The following is a 21,425-nucleotide window of genomic DNA, read 5'->3' on the forward strand; positions in this document are numbered from 1 at the left end:
CGGTATGACGACTCGCTGTGTGACGACTCGCTGTATGATCGTTCGCTGTGTGACGACTCGCTGTATGACCGCTCGCTGTGTGACCGTTCGCTGTATGACGACTCACTGTATGTCGCTCGCTGTATGACGACTCGCTGTATGACCGCTTGCTACGAATAATGATATACGTTACTATAAATCCAGGTATGCGTTTAATGTTCGAGTTCATCTTGCCACACACCTGTTATCACCGGTGACCTGAATGTTGTGTGTAGGAAAAATATTGAATCTTGAAAACCACCTATGCTCTTATAAGAGACCTTCGAGTACAGTTTTTATTATTTGTAATAAAATTTACGGGCAAAAGATAATTGAGCAAACATACTTAAATATTAAAAGATGTGGAGAAGTAATCCTTATCTAGGCTTACCAACCACTGGGAACATGCAAGCTTTAGCTTAGAAACATCCTAGATAATATAGAGGTTTGTAGATTGTAGATAACCGGAGTTTGATGACAGGAAGCTACATATAGTGTATTTAGTAAAAATCAGTTAAATGTGTTTATGCTATCTAGTACGACCATGGTAAATACCATAATGTGATTACTGGTTGATGGGAAACAGATAATAACGGCCCGTACATACTGTGTTTATATGAACATTTTAGGCTCAGCGAAATGAAGTAATGTTTGGTAAAAGTATCAGACAATTTCACTGTTGTAATATGAAAGGGTATTTTCTTCGTGGTTTCAACGAACGAAAGATACTCCTAGGAAACAAGGCTAGAAATGGAATATAGACACGTACAAATTCATTGGTGCAGTGGTGTCGTTCTGAAAGTAAATGGCTGACCGTCACTAGTTTTCAGAATTTCAACGAAAATGTCAGGAATTAGGTTGACATCACTTCTACAATGCAATGAATTCCCCCGACATGGGTTTACGTCGATAATGTCTAGACACAACTGCGAACGAATTCATTTGAAATAATAATCCGTCTCCCGGTCGGTAAGATAAGGGAACCTTAACCCTTTGTTGGTGGTTTGTGACCTGATGGTTGATAATCCCAATAATAATACCTCGGACAAATATATCAAACAGTCTTACAATCCCACGGGGATAGAAGATTCTACCAATCATCTCACCACCAACCAGGTTGTACTTATTCTTTGAAGAGAATATAAGTTTATATTTCATTGGGGATTGCGAGGTCAAGTGAACATGGATGAGTGTGTTCAGATCTTTGTTTTAACCGACCGGATTTTACAATTAAACAAATAACTTATCATTTCTGTGAACAATTACTTTTGTCATTATGATAAATGGATATTCTACACAAGTTATGATTTCATGTATTTTTGTTGTTGTTGTTGTTGTTTTTTTTGTTTTTTTTTTTATATAAAATTTGCGCAAAAGACATCTACTGATGTGCGGAATATCTCCTTAAGATCCGCCATTTTTCTTTCTCGAGGTGCGCGTGCGCAGCGATCCGCTTACAATCCAAAATCTTTGAGAAAAGCAGGGACGTCTCGGTTGCTTATTTACATATGGGGTATTATCCAACATGATTACGGATATTTTTAACTTTAGCAATTACGGGGAAGTCTTTCAAAATATTTTCAAACAGGAACTTTTACATTTCAGCCGTAATGATCAATTACTTCAAAATAGACATTACCTCCATATTATAGACTCCGATGTCCGTTAAACTTGCACCAATCGTGATCCTCACACATACAAACAAATGTCTTTATACCCCTAGTAAACTTTGTCTAGGTCAATATCAGCACACCCCACGGTAAACATGGTATATTGTCTAGGTAAAGATCCAGTCACTTATACTTTATATAAATATCAGTTCACCTCCTCATGTCATAAATTCCACATCAACATTGTGTAGATGTACATAGTAATGGATGATTTTAACACCCCTTTTACGATTTATATGTTTAGTCTCAAATATTTAACGCCAACTCTGTTTCCGAATCATAATACATATATCCTGTTTCCTGTGTAATCCAACACGATAGCTATGCCGCTAGGGATATATCATGGTTGTTTTTGAAATATTTCAATTTCATTTTATCAGCTTGTCTGTTTTACTAGGTGTTGGTGTACGTTTGTCTGTGATAACTTAGTTATTTACATCTGTAACTGTATTCTAAGCACTTTGTGTTTCAATATTTCATGACATGTCAAAGATTAGCGTTTTGCGATACAGAGAGAGTATGAATAACGAATGAACATGTAGTTTTAATGTGCTCAGTGCTGTGATATCAAATATCTCGCTGGTCCTCCAAGACAATAATGAACCCATTTGTCAGACTCGATAGACACATTTAAAATATTGAAATACATTTCGAGCTCCTTCCTTTAATACACCAGGACATGGTTTCATGAAATTTTTAATTGATTAATATCAAATTGACTACATTTCTAATGAGGGCTACGTCATTTAATCCATTTCGACGTTATCATTAGCGAGTGTCATGTTTTTCAGCTCTCAATTAATTTTTATTCCAATCGTTGACTTTGCAACTAGATACAATGCTAAAGGTCAGACCAAAAGAAAGAACATGTTAAAAAGAAAGAAAGAAAGAAAGAAAGAAAGAAATGGTTACACTTTAAGCTAGACAGAAAGGTAAAAAATTCAAAATGGCTCAATCGTGGTAGAAGCCTAACCTAACAACCGTACACGCCAAGAAACATAATGATCAAAAACGATTATCTTGATACTGCCCAAACATATATGATATAATATAATTCAGCCTTCATCAACCTACATCTCGTGGAAATCTTCATTGTCGCCATTGAAATATAAAGATTGTATTAACTGTAATATGTTTTTGAGGTGGGAAAAGCCGGGATGCTAAAATCAAGAAAGGGAAAATTCACAATAAAGAATTATCCAAATTCGAAATGACACCGTTTATCATAAACTTAAAGGAAAGCCATCCCCGCTTGTCATGTTGTAAGATTGGGGTAAATTAATGATGAAGAATTCAAGGACAGGACTACTACAGTATCCTGAAAGGTTTATCGATATTCCAACATACCATGTCATTTCTGTAAGACGGGTATTTACAGATACAGTCACTGTTAGACCGTGTACAAGCGTGTGTAATTACAGAACACAATGAACAACAATAAATATCTCTATAGCAATCATGATTCATTCTTCTAAAATTCCGAAGAAAAAAACAACAACAAAAAACAAAAACAAAAACAAAAAACAAAAACAAAAAAAAAGCAGAAGATATTCACTTAAACCTAACAGACATTAACGATGCATCCTTTCAAAATCTCTCTCAAAAAAAAACTAAAACAAAAACCAAAGTCCCTGCTCAGTTTTCAATATTCGTACTAATTCATTTATCTCCGTCCGTAGATCCTTGTGCTTGTGACGCAGGTTTCATAAAACCTATCAAGTTGTATCTTCTGAATGCCACTGGGGTAAAGTGGTCCCGTGATAGTAAAACAGTGGTTAATAGTCAAATAAAATGCCTTCACTCGACCCATTGTAAAGCATTCCGCCTCACCTAAGTGTATAAACAGCAAACACATAACATTAAGTATATAAGCGACCCTTCACAAGCCTTGCTAATGGCTCGTAGAAAAGCGGTTTGTCTATTGTGACCAAGTTCATTGGGTTTAATATCTTTTTATTAGACACACCATCTTGACGTGCATATAAAGATATTCATTCAAACAATTCATAGACATGACCTGTCCATGACTGCAGTCTGCTACCTTACCACATGTCTATAACTACCACCTGTCTATAACTACCACCTGTCTATAACAACACATGTCTATAACTACCACCTGTCTATAACTACCACCTGTCTATAACTACCACCTGTCTATAACAACACATGTCTATAACTACCAACTGTATACTACTACCACCTGTCTATAACTACCACCTGTCTATAACTACCACCTGTCTATAACTACCACCTTTCTATAATCACCACCTGTCTATAACTACCACCTGTCTATTACTACTACCTGTCTATAACTACTACCTGTCTATAACTACCACATGTATATAATTACCACCTGTCTATAACTACCACCTGTCTATAACTACCACCTGTCTATAACTACCACCAGTCTATATCTACCACATGTCTATAACTATCATCTGTCTATAACTATCACCTGTCTATAACTACCACATGTCTATAACTACCACCTGTCTATAACTACCACCTGTCTATAACTACACGTCTATAACTACCATTTGTCTATAACCACCTGTATATAGCTACTAGCTGCCTATAACTAACACATGTCTATAACTACTACCTGTCTATAAATACCACATGTCTATAGGTGCCACATGTCTATAAGTACCACCTGTCTATAACTACCACATGCATATAACTACCATATGTCTATAACTACCACCTGTCTATATATACCACCTGTATATAACTACCACATGTCTATAGGTACCACCTGTATATAACTACCACCTGTATATAACTACCACCTGTCTATAACTACCATCTGTCAACAGGTAATACCTGTCTTAACCTGTTTTAACTGCGTCTAGCCTGTAGCTATCCTGCCTCAATATCTGCCACCTGACTGTAACTAATACCTGTCTTGATGTGTCTATAACTGTTACTTGCCTTTCGCCACCCTTATCTAACGTTATATATGTCATCTGTTTTAGCTGTCACCTGTCTACATGCAGCCTTCATATATCAACTGTCTATATCAACCACTTGTCTGTAACTTAACCTGCCTTAATATACTAACTGTCTATATCTACCACCTGTCTGTAACTATTACCTGTCTTTATATATCACCTGTCTATATCTACCATCTGTCTGTAACTATTACCTGTCTTTATATATCACCTGTCTATATCTACCACCTGTCTGTATCTATCACCTGTCTATATCTACCACCTTTCTGTACCTATACCTTCTTTATATATCACCTGTCTATATCTACCACCTGTCTGTAACTATTACCTATCTTTATATATCACCTGTCTATATCTACCACCTTTCTGTACCTATTACATGTCTTTATATATCACCTGTCTATATCTATCACCTGTCTTTATATATCACCTGTCTATATCTACCACCTGTCTTTATATATCACCTGTCTATATCTATCACCTGTCTTTATATATCACCTGTCTATATCTATCACCTGTCTTTATATATCACCTGTCTATATCTACCACCTGTCTTTATATATCACCTGTCTATATCTATTACCTGTCTTTATATATCACCTGTCTATATCTATCACCTGTCTTTATATATCACCTGTCTATATCTACCACCTGTCTTTATATATCACCTGTCTATATCTATTACCTGTCTTTATATATCACCTGTCTATATCTATCACCTGTCTTTATATATCACCTGTCTATATCTACCACCTTTCTGTAACTATTACCTATCTTTATATATCACCTGTCTATATCTACCACCTGTCTTTAACTACTACCTATCTTTATAGATCACCTGTCTATATCTACCACCTGTCTGTAACTATTACCTATCTTTATAGATCACCTGTCTATATCTACCACTTGTCTGTAACTATTACCTATGTATATCTACCACCTGTCTTTAACTACTACCTGTCTTTATATATCACCTGTCTATATCTACCACCTGTCTTTAACTACTACCTATCTTTATATATCACCTGTCTATATCTACCACCTGTCTTTATATATCACCTGTCTATATCTACCACCTGTCTGTAACTATTACCTATTAATACAAGAAACCATTATTTCTGGTGTGTACAAAGCATCAACATTGGTAGTTATGGAGGGCAGTGCCTACTGATAGCATCATTCCATAGAATGGCTATGTCCCATGCATGTTGTCATGGCGTCTATTCCGGTCCAGTATACTGACACCGGAATCGGCCAGTTATGTTCCCCTGCCCATCCCATCCCATTCAGTGCTGAGCGCCAAAAAGCGAGCATATAATGTAATTAAGATGGGGTTGCTATGTCATGAATTACTTAATAGTGACATTTCCATCACGTGAGATATGTTTGTATAATTGAGGTTGATAAGGTAGTCATTATCAAAGAGCTAGTGATCGGAAATGATATTAATTATCTCTGTACATTTGTCTCCGCTTGATGCCAACATCTCGGGGATAGTTTTTGTTTCAATTAAACAGGTGTTTTTCATCTCAGCTCATCCTAGTCACGTGATCATTGTAATGATAGTGTCCTGACCGTTCGAACATTCATTTCCAACATGTACCTATATTGAACAGATTTGGATTTTATTTTATGTTTTATGTTTACATTATGTGACAAGAGGTCACTATACATCAAATTCATGAACACATGGCGGTTAGCAAAATATCAGTGAAATTAACAACAGATGCTACAATGATAAACTAGTGATATACAGCCAGTAGTTTTTCAAGATTTTGTAGAAATTTGCTGACATTCGATAAAACCTTCACATTACATATAGTAAATAATCCTTGCAATTTAATAAGGCGAGGATCAGTACAGTTGTAATTTGGAATGAATAATTGTCTTATCTGCTTAACAGTTGTATGATCACATTTAGAACAATAATGATATTCGTCACCGATTTCATTAAAACATAGAATACAAGTTCTCTTTTATACCTTTATATATATTTCTTTATTGAATGTTGTTTGGAAGCCGCTCGATCAATCCGGACAATTGTTAGAACAGGCATATTATTTCGTAACTCAATGCTATGTCCTACACAACGTTCTGTTGTGAGGGAAGGCAGCACTGTACATGTTAGACCCAGACCTGAAAAAAAAAAAAATAATGTGCTGCAAAAATTGGTTAGAAATGTTACCCGTTTGAGAATGAGTTGAGGATATTGGGCCATTGATAATCAGCTTTCTATCATCGCGTATACAGAGAACGAAGCCCGATATGATATGTATGTGATGTCAGAATAATTCATCATCGCTGTGGCAGCATGTTATTTTTATATGGCATTTTAATCACTTTACAAGATTGCTACTCAAAACCTTAAATTCATCACTATTCTCCGAAAAACAAATGTTGTCCAGATACCTGATTATATCTGATTTTTACTTTAAAATGATTGCTCGTGAAATATGACATACACCAAAAACAGAACGTGATCCAATGTCTAATGATTTATGTATCTATACGCAATAAAACTCAATTACTGGTAGATCAATCTAAATCTCGCATTGCATGTTAAGGAAAACTATTTTAGGGAGAGTTCAATCGTGTACATAAATTCTGTAGGTATCACGGTCTGTATTGTACATCATAACTCACTACACATGACACATACAAGACATGACACATACGAGACTTGACACATACAAGACATGACACATACGAGACTTGACACATACAAGACATGACACATACAAGACTTGACACATACGAGACTTGACACATACAAGACTTGACACATACGAGACTTGACACATAAAGACTTGACACATACAAGACTTGACACATACGAGACACGACACATACAAGACTTGACACATACAAGACTTGACACATACAAGACTTGACACATACAAGACATGACACATACAAGACATAACACATACAACAAACATATTCCCGATCTGTCAGGTATAGCCCCTATGTATTCATGAAACAAATAACCCCTACGTATTAAGTACTAATAGCAGGAGCATCCACTATCGTGTTGTCATCTGTGGTTGAAGTGTTTCCACTGTCAACAGAGCTGTTTATATTCCATGCAAACACGCAACAGATGCGGATAACATCGTGTGTCCATCCATCCATTCAAACCTTTCACGGAAATATGATTAAGATTTACATAAAATCAAATCAAATTCACAGATGGATGATACGTGTCTTCGTCTCATATGTACTCTGGTTAAACAATTTGTATGTTAGTTTTAGATTATAGATACAGAAGTAAAACAGCCATTAAAATGATGAAAAACGTCCCGGATACACAGATTGACTTTTGACCTTGAAATACAAATGGCGGCTGTGACTTATATAAAACAATTATGGCATATAGGGAGGCATTTCAATCTTCAAAAACGTTCTTATTAGACACTATGAAGATATTTATCATAGCAAGCAGCCCGTCTTTAAGAAAAATAGTTCAACCGCAGAGGCTGAGTTAAAATATGCAGATTTCTGAAAATAACCTTAAACTCAAGTTTTTAATTATTTGCCTCAAAAACATTCCTATTATTGTGCTCTGAGGCCTTAATAGTATCTTATATTGGCATTTTATTCCACTGAAATGGTTCTCTGTAGGCCATATTTGTGCAATATAATTCACAGCCGCCATTTGCATTTCAAGGTCAAAAGAGAATCGACGTTTATGTTTTTATAAAGTCAAATCAGGTCAAACAAATGCTCGCACTGTTATAGACATGGTTATTTTGTGCAATATATCTGATCCACATGAGCGTTCTCCTGAAACTTGCATTTTACGCATGTTTTGCCGAAATTTACAGATAGCTTATCAGATTAAATGTCAGAATCAAGACATATGGATAGCAATGATACATGTTAACAATTGCTCAAGTCACTTCTGTTCCTTTGCACCAGAATAGTGATTTGGATGCTTGAAAAATATCAATGGATTTGCTATTTGTATGAAACTTAAAACCGTTATGTAGAAATGGATAGGGCTGTACAGGAAAAACAACCACACGACTGATCGGGGATTGTATAACTATATCACCCCGAAAGGGGATTGTATAACTATATCACCCCGAGAGGGGATTGTATAACTATATCACCCCGAGAGGGAATATACGTTGCAGTGATTCTATTTTTCTTTGAGCTGTATAAACAACACGGGGTAGCATCATAAAAAAGAAGCCCTGTTATAGATCTATATCTCATTATGAAGTTTATTTCATCAGCTTGTATTCAACGTTTCTGATAAGTTCTAAAGTGAGATGGAGACAAACAAATATATCTACTGTTGTAACATTCTGTTCAAAAAGGGCAGACTATGTAAAGATCAAAACCTGAAGATTTGTGAAGAGCCTGGAGCTACGGTCAACATTTAATCATTTGTATGATACAAGTATATCACAAAGATATCTTTGTTCATAGATGTACAATAGAGATGTACGACAGCTTGTAGTCGAGAGACACTTTTATATCCAGCTCATCAGAATGATAGAATCGTCTTCCGATTACAACATACATTTAAATGTTGTAACAATGATTAGATAGCCAGTTTGATGTTGTTTACATTCAGGAGTCAATCATGTTGCTATAATTGGATATTGGTCTGATCGCATGTTCATGTCATAATTCTCACATTACACATGTAGAAACATTAACACAACATTGTCAAAATCAATGTAGGCTAAATCGAGAAACAGACGCCCCGTCCTAACCTAGAAATAAAACAAACATGTCAGAGATCTAGAACTTAAACAAGTGTGTCAGAGATCTAGAACTAAAACAAAAGGGTCAAAGATCTAGAACAAAAACTAAACAAGAGTGTCAGAGATCTAGAATTAAAACAAGAGTGTCGGAGATCTAGAACTTAAACAAGTGTGTCAGAGATCTAGACCAAAAAACAAGTGTGTAAGAGATCTAGTACTAAAACAAGAGTGTCGGAGATCTAGAACTTAAACAAGAGTGTCAGAGATCTAGAACTTAAACAAGAGTGTCAGAGATCTAGTACTAAAACAAGAGTGTCGGAGATCTAGAACTTAAACAAGGGTGTCAGATATCTAGAGCTAAAACCAAAAGGGTAAGAGATCTAGAACTAAAACTAAACAAGAGTGTCAGAGATCTAGACCTATAACAAAGCAAGAGTGTAAGAGATCTAGAGCTAAAACAAGAGTGTCAGACATCTAAAACTAAAACAAGAGTGTCAGAGATCTAGAACTTAAACACGAGTGTCAGAGATCTAGAACTTAAACAAGGGTGTCAGATATCTAGAGCTAAAACCAAAAGGGTCAGAGATCTAGAACTAAAACTAAACAAGAGTGTCAGAGATCTATAACGTAAACAAGAGTGTCAGAGATCTAGACCTATAACAAAGCAAGAGTGTAAGAGATCTAGAGCTAAAACAAGAGTGTCAGAGATCTAAAACTAAAACAAGAGTGTCAGAGATCTAGAACTTAAACAAGAGTGTCAGAGATCTAGAACTAAAACAAGAGTGTCGGAGATCTAGTACTAAAACAAGAGTGTCGGAGATCTAGAATTAAAACAAGAGTGTCAGACATCTAAAACTAAAACAAGAGTGTCAGAGATCTAGAACTTTATCAAAAATGTCAGAGATCTAGAACTAAAACAACAGTGTCATGGCCCAACAATATCCAGAAATCTGAAACAAAACTTTGGCATACAAAATGTTTATAATTGACGATTATGTCATGCACATCACGTTGTCACGAATGCTGTGTTACAATATGATGTCATTGTTAAAACCCAAACCACCAATAAAGAAATTCTGTATATAATCGATACAGGTGGCCATGTGTCATTTCAAATAAGTATCCCCTCAGTGTGTAATGAAATTGTATTTGATATGAAGTATCTGTTCAGTATTCGTTTGGTTGTATTCAAAGGTAGAAAGGACACTTTAGAATTATCTATTAAAATTATTCATTTTTACAGGATTTGTATAGTCATTGAACAAAGGAATGTAGAAATATCCGCTATCAGCTTGTTGTTATTGCTTGCTTGCAATGACGTATCAGTAATCATACAACTTTCAGTAAACCTATGAATTAATTGCGACACCACTTACATGATAATACACCAATGGTAGAGATTAATATAAGATGAAATAATTTGTTTTGCAATTGCTATAAAATTTACCCACATTTTACGACAATTATTTGCCAATTAGAGGGCCTCCGGTGACATTTCCATGCAGTAGTCTGGGTAGCCTGTTTAACCATAAATCCTGTCTGGAGCCGTACAGATGCTGTTCCTGTGAGATGGTGGTGTCCATACTACAGTAGTTCTGCCTTACTGCGTCATAGCTTTCCCATACTGGTACGTCATCCGAGTTTGGATTTCTAAAAATGAAAATAATTTCGTCATTCATTGCATGCTCATGCAGTATATTTCTTATCGAAATATCAATCATATAAACCTTTCTAACATCAAACGAATGGTCATGGTCACTTTACCTTACCCAGTATTAGCAAAGTTAGTCCAGTACTTGAGAATAGAAGTTTGCAAGCTCTTGTCGTATTCCGGCACATTGAGGCTGTGGTTAGCCTGATAGTCATAAATTCTAAACAGGTAGTATAGTTCAGCGCCGTGTGCTGATCCATTCTGCCACCAGGGGGGATAACCCTTTGTCAAAGCTGGATCCGGTATTGGCCGTTTAAACACATACTGATAGGTACTCGATTCATTGTTTCCCTCTGAATGGTCTCCAAGGATCTTTACAGATGGGGTGTAGTAAAGTGCGTCGGCGTATGCCTCCAGTGTTTGCTGTGCTTGCTTAGGTTTATCCTTTGTACCATAGACGGAACACAAGAGGGTTTCCGCGGATGTACAGTTGACATCCTTCTCGAAGTACGCATTCAGTAAGGCCGGACCAATTTCTTGACAAAAAACCTCGGATGGAACACCATCGGATAAGTTGAAATTATTCTCTTTTGCTATCGATGGTAATGATGTTAAGACAATGGAGCCTTCCGTATCTACATTTCCAGTAATAAAATCGAGTGATCGGAAGAAATGGTAACTTTGAGAGTTCTTATTTTGAAGCAGTTCGGTTGGATGTAGAGGAAGAAAGTCTCCATCTACAACAGGTCCCACAATTAAGTCGAACTCAAGCTTCCTTCCTATGCTTCCCGGTTGTGAAATGGAATTTTGAACTTGTAATAACTTGTCGGCTGGTATGTTACGCATGCAGTTTGCATATGACGTTGTATTTGCACAACCTGCAGTAGTGCCTATATCATCTCCGTATTCATATGCATGATGCCATATTGCAAAGTGCCCTTCAGCTACCCCACTATGAGCAATGACTCGATGAAATAATCCTTTATTTTGGGGATAAATGGCCTGTAAGGAAACACTAAACCCACCAGCGGATTGGCCAAATAATGTGACTGAATTAGGATTTCCGCCAAAGTCGGCTATGTGTGCATGTACCCATTCTAATGCTAAACGCTGGTCCCACAGGCCGTAGTTGCCATGCAAGCCGTGGGCAGGATAAGCGAGAAATCCAAAAACGCCGAGTCTGTAATTGAGTGTAACAACAACAGTGTCTCCCGTCAGAGCTAGGTAGGAACCATCGTAGAGCATGCCCTGTCCGACAAGGAAGCCGCCCCCAAAGACAAATACCATCACCGACCTGTTAGCACTGGAGGAGAGCGTCCTCGGGACGTAGACGTTCAGCGACAGACAGTCCTCGGACTGGTTTGGATTTGGTACATATTTATCTAAAATCGAATGCTGTTGCATACATGAAGGTCCGAATCTCGTGCAGTCCAACACACCAGACCATCCTCCATGTGGAACTGGTTTCTTAAACCTCCTCGTACCAATCGGTGGCTCGGCGTATGGGATATTCCGAAACTGGTAGACTGTTTCATTGTTGATGATTTCCGTTATTCCTAGTATAGTTCCTACATCAGTATGTACATGGACAGGATCATGACAACTTGTAGTAGTCAGTAAAATAGCAGTATATATCAATACCACCTGGGCAGCTCTCATGATCTGTAAAGACAGTTTTTTTTAATGTCGGTAGTAGCAAGAAGGAGCAAAGACAATGAACATTTTGTACTAATATTCGGAGGATAACATTTAAATTTCAATGGATTTATTTTTTGGTTTTGATAAATTCTCAAACGAGTTAAAGTGACTTTTTATAGCTGAGTGCTGTAGTCTACAACTGTAATGGTAGGAGATATACGGTAGTATGTAATGATAACCCAATATGCGTCATAAAATTTTAACATTTTGCTAATACAACATAAAATTATGCTATTCATTATGAGTTAAACATATTATATTATACAAATATATCATGGGAGTCTGTGCAAAATCCAGAATATTTCACACGGGGTACCGGTAATCGACCGCTGTTCCATTCGGAGTCGTGCAATAGAACATCGGTCGATTACCAGTACCGAGCGTCAAATATTCTGGACTGTTGTACAGACACCCATGATATACTTGTTTATTACTAAGTGACTTGGACGCTTGAAAGGGTAGGATAAAATTCCGAAACGTCAGAGGTGTTCAATAGTTTGCACGTGACCAAATTCCGAAACGTCACAGGTGCTCAATAGTTCGCGCGTGACCGTGCAATAGTCATTAAGCCGTGCAATAGTTCAAACTATACCTTATGCATATAGTTAAGGAAAATCAAACGCATAATGTAAAATATATATATATATATATTGCCTCAAAAGCATGAAGGGTTAGACACAAGTTACTCCAACATTACTAAGGCCTTCTCCACTATACATACTACATAAATTGATAAATAGCATAGTATTCTACCTCTCAAGATCCAAGAGTTCAAAATATAACATGATAATCTCCACTTAATGTTAGTGTTATGTGTGATGTTTTTAGTATAACATATGTGAATGTTGTCTTTGACCTCTACCATGTACCATGCACAGTCGAACAAGCAAACAACATCTTATTATTTAAAAAGAAACAATCAAATGGGACAGATTCTATACACGTGTGTGCTTTACTAGCTTAGTGACGTGCACATGCATTTTCTGTACATACTGAACGCAAGTTTTATCGTTACAGAGTTAATCGGCTCTAGATTTGCATCGTTCAAAGAACCTCTCGGGGGGAAAAATGCATTTTTCTTATCTAAATTAACACCTGTTGAAAGTATTAATTATTAATACTTTGTAAATCTGGTTTCTGTGTCAAATCTATTAAATTCCCAATAGTTTAGTATATCAGTGAGTTTATCTTCACCAAGCAAATGTTTATACAAATATCGTGTGATCATGTTTATGGTATCAAGTACAATTCTGTGGACATCTGTCGTCAGCTTAATCAATTATGAGCTTCCTAGTGTTTCCTTCAAATTCACCTTTAGACAGATATTAAATGGATTGATTATGTGTTGCCTTTCAATAACAAAATCAACATTAACCATGTCGGTCGGATATACCCTTAACATTCTAAATTCAAAGTATAACTCTGCACACTCCATAAATATCACACACTGTAAACAGTACAAAGTAATCCAACAACCATTTCCCCACCGTAAATATTCTATTTCTATATAGTAGCATTCCTTCTTCCCCAACCTAACAGTAGTAACATATCACAGGTTAATTCAATGTATGCTTTCCGAGATGTCGAATGCCGACATAGATTAGAGATATGCCGGTTGATGAATAGTATGGAAAAGTTTTATGGTCGCCATCATGATGTCATTGGATGTAGTATATTGCCTAGAGCCATTTTGAGTCAGACGTGTTCAATGTTTGTGATATGACCAAGTGGTTCCATTGCCACCATCCTAGTTCTCATTTTGAGAACATGACATGTCCTGGTTTTGACGTAGATTAGCATCGTGGGTTACGTCGATGAAGCTGGTCATACTCTCCTGGTAGTTGTTATGGTCTCTGTGTTTATCTATTTTTCGTTCATAGTTTGATATAATTTACTTTATTTTCAGATAGAATAACGATTTATTTACGTTCGATATTCTATTTTTAGGCGCCACTCAAGCTTATCAATCTATTTGTGTATTATTTTGAAATAAAAGTATACATGTGCCATAGAAGGCGATAATGCATTTATCTCATATGTATGTATTATCTGAAATACAGAGTATTAAGTCAGTTTGGTGTTTCGAAATTAATGATACTACCGTTATCGCAAAAATAGTTTTTATTCCATAATCAATACATGCAGTTTACTTATCAGCAAAACGCTCTATCTATCTCTCCCTTCTTTCGTTTCTGAACAACTGATTCTAACTCCTAGCTTTTAAAGTAATGTCATTGTTTTCATTTATTGTATTGTGTATTGTGTATTGTGTATTTTAATGTGTCCAGTGTAGTAATCGGTGTTTTCTTATTATTTATGTCAACTCAACGATCTATTGCCATCATGATTCAGTAGTCGTCGTCTACTGTGCCCCATTAATTTAAAAAAAAAATCTAAAACATCATTGAAGGAAAGCAATCATAATTCAAATAAATGAGTCTGGTTTGACCCTTAATGACAATGGGAAAGGTCCCAACTACTAAAATTAGCTCAGATATGGTTTTAAATGTCTTCGTTGCTGGTTGTTATGGCTATACGGACAAGTTGTTACCCACTGATGACCAAATCGACCATCATGTAAACCAGATTCTGAGTGGGTTTTTACTAAAAGTGATGTGAATATAAAAGTTATTATTCTCTCTATAAGTCTTTGTAGTCAGATGACCAATGAGGCCCGTATATCTGTTGTTTTTGTATAGAAATCTGTGTTGTACACTTAGATCATAACTTGTCGTTATTTGAATAGGAAGGTTTTAGCAGTAATTGAAACAGTTTTTTTTCCGTACCACGATTTTTCAAAGTGAAACAACCGCGTGGAAGTTATGAGTATTGGAACAGAGACTGGGATACTTAGATTGGGAATATATTGTGGAAATAGTTAATGACGTTTTCAAGTAGAATGTTTAATTTCAAGACGTTACATATTGACATCCGTGAAAATACGTTGCTATGGGAAACGTAGAATGCACGAGTTACATATACATTACATACAGCATTAGTGACAACACGTAACAAAGAGATAATATAATCTGTTGTAGATAATAAACCTCATTACCATGTTACATACATGATCACGCGGGCACTGACTAGCCATTATTATTACACTAAAATAAAAAGGTATCCCTACAACTATTCTCACAGATATTAGATACATACCACAAAGTTGTCACCTAGAAGGTGTCCTTGTAAACTTCGTCCAGGTTTAGTACATATCTACCAACGATAGCAGACATTCCAACTCAAAGAGATAAGATATCTTGTTTAACAATCGCCGAAACAGTACATAACACTGCTTTTAATCTTTGTAGAGTAAAATTGTCCATGCTACACCTATGGCATAGAGCAATGTTGATCTAGTAATTAGTCAAGTCATATGAGATATCTTATATAATGAATAATTATATTATTTCATATACTAGTATGGGTCAATAATTTATAAATAAATATCAACTTACGAGGGCTGATTGATAAGTTGTGAGCCTCATATTGAAGAGTTTGAATTTTGCCGGACATATTGTATAATTATACACTTTTGCCAGCGGTGTTTAAGGGCCTCAATGCCACTTTTATAGAACTTCCTTTTTGGCTGTTCAGAAAGTCATCCATTGCATACTATAGTTAGGGTTAGAGTTAGGATTAGGGTGCCTGAAATAGCTGTTTTCAGTTTTGGAAATAGATGAAAGTCTGATGGATCAAGATCAAGTGAATATGACGGATGCTCAATCAATTTAAAGCCATGCACAATCGTGAATGACAGCCATGACAATGACAGACTCCTTCACCCTAACCCTATCCCTAACAGATTTTTGTCAATTTTGCAAAAGCCGCTTGTCTTGTTTACTTTAGAGTGCTACCTTGTCGTTATAAACTAACCAAATGAGACCAGTCCTTGAGTACACGGCCCTATTTGTAGTCGGAGAATAGTAAGACTTAAAAAGAACTTATCAATCAGCCCTCGTATCATGCCATATACACTTGATGTTTTCGCGGTGTTCATCAGAGCCGCATGCGTCTTTAATATGATATTACATATCGTAACGGAGATCTGTATAACTAGTAGTGTATAACATTAGCTACATCTCTGATCATAGTGAAAAAATAAATATATATATTGTATATATATATACAAATGCTACAATTATAAAAGGAAATTCACATATGATTTTTTTTATTTTTATTTTTATTATTTTTTTTGTTTAACGTCCTATTAACAGCCAGGGTCATTTAAGGACGTGCCAGGTTTGGGAGGTGGAGGAAAGCCGGAGTACCCGGAGAAAAACCACCGACCTACGGTCAGTACCTGGCAACTGCCCCACGTAGGTTTCGAACTCGCAACCCAGAGGTGGAGGGCTAGTGATAAAGTGTCGGGACACCTTAACCACTCAGCCACCGCACCCTATGAATACATCACCTACTGTATATATGGGATATGTAACACCTAGTGTATATGATACATTGTATCTAACTTATGAGATATAATTAATACTTAGTGTATATGATACATTGTACCTATATAACTTATGAGATATAGAACACCTAGTGTATATGATAATTTGTCTAACTTATGAGATATATAACATATAAATATCGGACACTATAAATATGCTGTTGGGACGAAAACAACATGGATATTCTAGACTGAGGACGATTGACACTTTCCAATAAAGTACCCCTGTCGTTATAAACAGACAAATGACATGGTCCCAGAGAAAACCTACCAGTCTTTTTTTTTTTAATTTCTGATGCCGCACTAGATCACACGAAACTGTCATTTTAAACCTTTATCGCATAATTTACAGTTATAAAGTACATTCGTATTTACAATTGACAAACAAAATCCGGCATTAGCATAATTGATTACACAATAAAAGTGCAGATGTATCGTGGTGTCGCTTGTTAATTTGTACAGCCACGAACAACGCCGATGTGCTGTCAACACCGCATAATTCACAATTACATTTAGATTGATTGTGTTAATATTCGGTAGGATCTATTTGGTCATCCTTATCTATAACTGGACTAGATAGTCACACGTAAACTGACCAGTTGTAACTCGGGCTTCGTGTTTTAGTAGGATGTTAGCGCAAATAAGCAAGAAATTAGTACGGCCAGTGATATCATCCCTGTGGAATCTATTAGATTTCAAATAAATTGTCATTTTTGACAAATTAGAAATTGGAAACAATTTACAACTGCACTTTTACATACTTCATCAAGACATATATATAAAATGTCAAGTATTTAATTAACGAAAGTCTATAAGACATACATAAAACGTATAACCCTTCCTTTTCGACCATATATTTAAATCATTTTTAGCATTAAGGCATAATTCAGCGTCCTCATAAAATACTAAACGTGTTCAATTTGATTTAATTTTAAGAAGATATTGTTATACTATAAACATCTGAACACAATACCTGACACACCTACCTTTACATATTGTTTGACAATCACTCACCTTTACGTTTTTACAAGACATTTTTAACTCACCTAGTCTGAAGGACCGGTAAGTTTATGCTATGGCGCGGCGTCTCTCCGGCGTCCGCCCGTCAACTTTCTTTCTGAAAATCGCTACTAGTATGAACGTCCGAGCCATCATTTGGGGAATGGTAACCAATTCTGTATAAACGATGGATAACGAGGCCCAATAAGAATATATAGCTTATTCTTTAAAATCCTCCCTCTTCTCTAAGAGTGAAAAGATGAAGGATATGGTCGATATTTCGTCTATAGTACCGTTTGGTTAAGATATATTTTTACGAAGACATACCACGGAGAGCCGAATGTCACCAGGCCTGGTCTCCAATGTATTATACCACTGAATATCGAACGTCTGTATATTTTGAAGAGTTTTTGATCAATGTTGAACATCTTCTCCTGCAAAACAGATCTAATAAAACGTGTGTGTATTCTATGGGAAACGTTATTGTCGACAACATGATCTCAGTGGCGAGTATTATATTCTATGGGAAACGTTATTGTCGACAACATGGTCTCAGCGGCGAGTATTATATTCTATAGGAAGCGTTATTGTCGACAACATTATCTCGGCAGCGAGGATTATATTCTAAGGGAAACGTTATTGTCGACAACATTATCTCAGCGGCGAGTGTTAAATTTCCTTGTGTGATATGAAGTTCGATACTTTCAACGCTCGTTAATACAACTAGTGGATTTCATTTTGAGAAAATGACATTAACTGGAGAAAATGATGATTAGGCATTGCCTGTATATGACTCAGATTTACATGGCGGGGTCGTCGATGAAACAGAAGACGCATTTGCTTCCGGAACACCTGGTCTTAAATCATCAATACTCTAGTTCATTTTCGCTATGTGCATATATACCCGAGCGAAGGTGAATGCAGCCCATCGGCATGATTCCCGTGCAGAGAGTGAACGTGAACGTAACCCCTAGAGTATCCAATATGTATATTACAAATTAATGTTTACAACAATACACACAAAATATTCAGGAATAGGTCCGGAACAAGTTTTTAAAAAATTATATCAATCCGTTTATATTCAGTTTAAATATTTTAAATGTATATCATAAAAAAGAAAAGAAAAAAAAAAAGACGTAAAAGTAATGAGGTAAAAATAACCATGATAAAAACCTGCACAGACAATATAGCGATATTCAGCAGAAATACCTGTAAAACATATTCATTTCTACAAGAATCATGTTATTTATTTTCATTCCCCGTCGAGTTTATTAATGGATTACCAATTCGATTCAAAACTATGTACGCCTTTTTGACTTGAAAAATATTGATATTTTAGGATTTGAAACCCACCATAACATTAATATCGTAATTGTTTACGAGACAATGATAAATTTGGAAGTCTATTATCAAAATAGGCATTATTTTTATCAATGTATCCACATCAACATTTTTCTAAATGTCTTAGATAACTGTAGCAAATCTCCGCCTAATAACCTAGTAATTAAATCCGAGTTGATATTAAATCTATTTCACCGGGTACCGAAATGCGTTTGGTGCGTGTCGTGTACTATTCATCTAACAGATCGTCGTCATTATCGTACATTTCCCGGGGGCCCTTAATTAATCTACCCTTAGATTAGAATACGTTGTCGACTATGATTATATCAGAAATATAAATATTTCACCATCTAATAACGTCACTCCACAGACTGACAAGTCTATAGTGAAACCTTCATGCCATTCCTTATCTTAGAAGACCTGTATAATATCACTGAATACTGATTAACGTGTTCCATTACTCTTAATTACTAATCTAATTATTTATCTTAATAATGCACAGTAATGTGATTTACAACATGTTATCAATTACAGAATTCTGTATTATATAACACGCCTTATGTATAAAACAACAGTGACGCTAGATATCAATGGCGGCTATTCTGATGACGTTTCCTCATCAGATCTGTATTACACGTTAATAAGATAACAGATTTTGTAACTGTGGCAGAACGCAAGTGTAACCCTGGTAAATACTAGCCGCAATATACCTCTCGGCTGTTTTGAGAGATATTCTCTTTAGCTCGATCGGTTGAGCGTAACACTAGTAAGCCAGAGGTTCCGGGTTCGATCCCTAGCGGAGGCAGTGATTTAAATTTGATTAATCATGTGCTCTGTTACACAAGTTTTCTGTGACAGTGACATGAACCATGATTAAAGTCGATGTCTCGTAAAGATATACAAAATGTAGAGCAGTTTGGTATGGTATTACTACACTTCGCTGGGGACAACTTTTTAAAAATATCACAATTACATATAATTAGGGCCCCGCATCGAGAGATGCGGGTGCCCTATAGTAATCAGGTTGTCCGTCTGTCTGTCTGTCTGTCTGTCTGTCTGTCTGTCCGTCTGTCCGTTTTTTTTCTTCTGCACAAAAATGATTGAAGGAGATGAATGATTTGTATCAAATTGGAACTGATGATTCCTCATGCATCCTAGATCAGATGTGTAGTATTTCATGCAAATCGGATTCAAAATGGCTGTTAGGCGGCCATATTGGATTTTAACATTAACATGAAAATACTGGATCTTTGTTGTTTTTAACTGTTCACTATTCGATTATGCAAAGTTGTCAAGAAATAAACCAAGAGTTAACTGACAGAATGATCAAACTCATAGTTCAAGGTCACAAGTTCAAAGGTCAACGGTCAAGGTCATCCTGGGTCGGCTTCAAAATGCCAGGTAATCGACCCTTTTGGATTTTAGCAGTCAAAACAATTTTGACATTTTCTTATCAATGAATGATCTTGTTCTCAATTGGAAACTTTGATTGCTTCAACAATTTAAATTCGTTTGAAGGATTTAAAAGGTCTAAAATTGTCATTTACTTTTTTTTTTAGAAAAGGAATGTAATCCTATCATTATTCAAAAGGCTTTATTCAGCACAAATCATCTAATAACATGAAATGTTTGTGCTTACTTAGTTTTCCGACGTGATATCACCATCAACTGCTCCTATACTAATAACCTAAGTTGAATATAATATTATATAACTTATTGTAGTTTGTACTAATAACCTGGTTAATTATATAAATTTCCCATTGAAGTTTGTACTTATAACCTGGTTAATCTTATAACCTGATTGATTTTAATTTGTAGCAATAACCAGGTTAACTGTAATTTTGTTTAATAAATAACCTGGTTTATTAGGGCCCCGCATCGAAGATGTGGTGCCCTATAGTAATCAGGTTGTCTGTCTGTCTGTCCGTCTGTCCG

General features: G+C 36.0%; 1 protein-coding gene across 1 annotated transcript; it reads right to left on the reverse strand.

Annotated features, from left to right (window-relative positions):
- Positions 1-8,853: 8,853 nt before the first annotated feature.
- On the reverse strand, positions 8,854-12,664 carry LOC117326484 (liver carboxylesterase 2-like). Its single transcript, XM_033883234.1, has 2 exons — positions 11,124-12,664; positions 8,854-11,004 (listed from the first exon to the last, which is right to left on the reverse strand). Exons 1-2 carry the CDS (start codon positions 12,662-12,664, stop codon positions 10,818-10,820), a joined length of 1,728 nt encoding a protein of 575 aa, XP_033739125.1. The 3' UTR covers positions 8,854-10,817.
- Positions 12,665-21,425: the final 8,761 nt, after the last annotated feature.

The sequence above is a fragment of the Pecten maximus genome, chromosome 4 (assembly GCF_902652985.1).
Source record: "Pecten maximus chromosome 4, xPecMax1.1, whole genome shotgun sequence".
Lineage (NCBI taxonomy): Eukaryota > Metazoa > Mollusca > Bivalvia > Pectinida > Pectinidae > Pecten > Pecten maximus.

Coding starts and splice junctions, on each gene's coding strand:
- LOC117326484 (XM_033883234.1), bottom strand. CDS start 12,664: ATGAGAGCTGCCCAGGTGGTATTGATATATACTGCTATTTTACTGACT. Junction 11,005..11,123: donor ACTAACTTTGCTAATACTGG/GTAAGGTAAAGT, acceptor TTTCATTTTTAG/AAATCCAAACTCGGATGACG.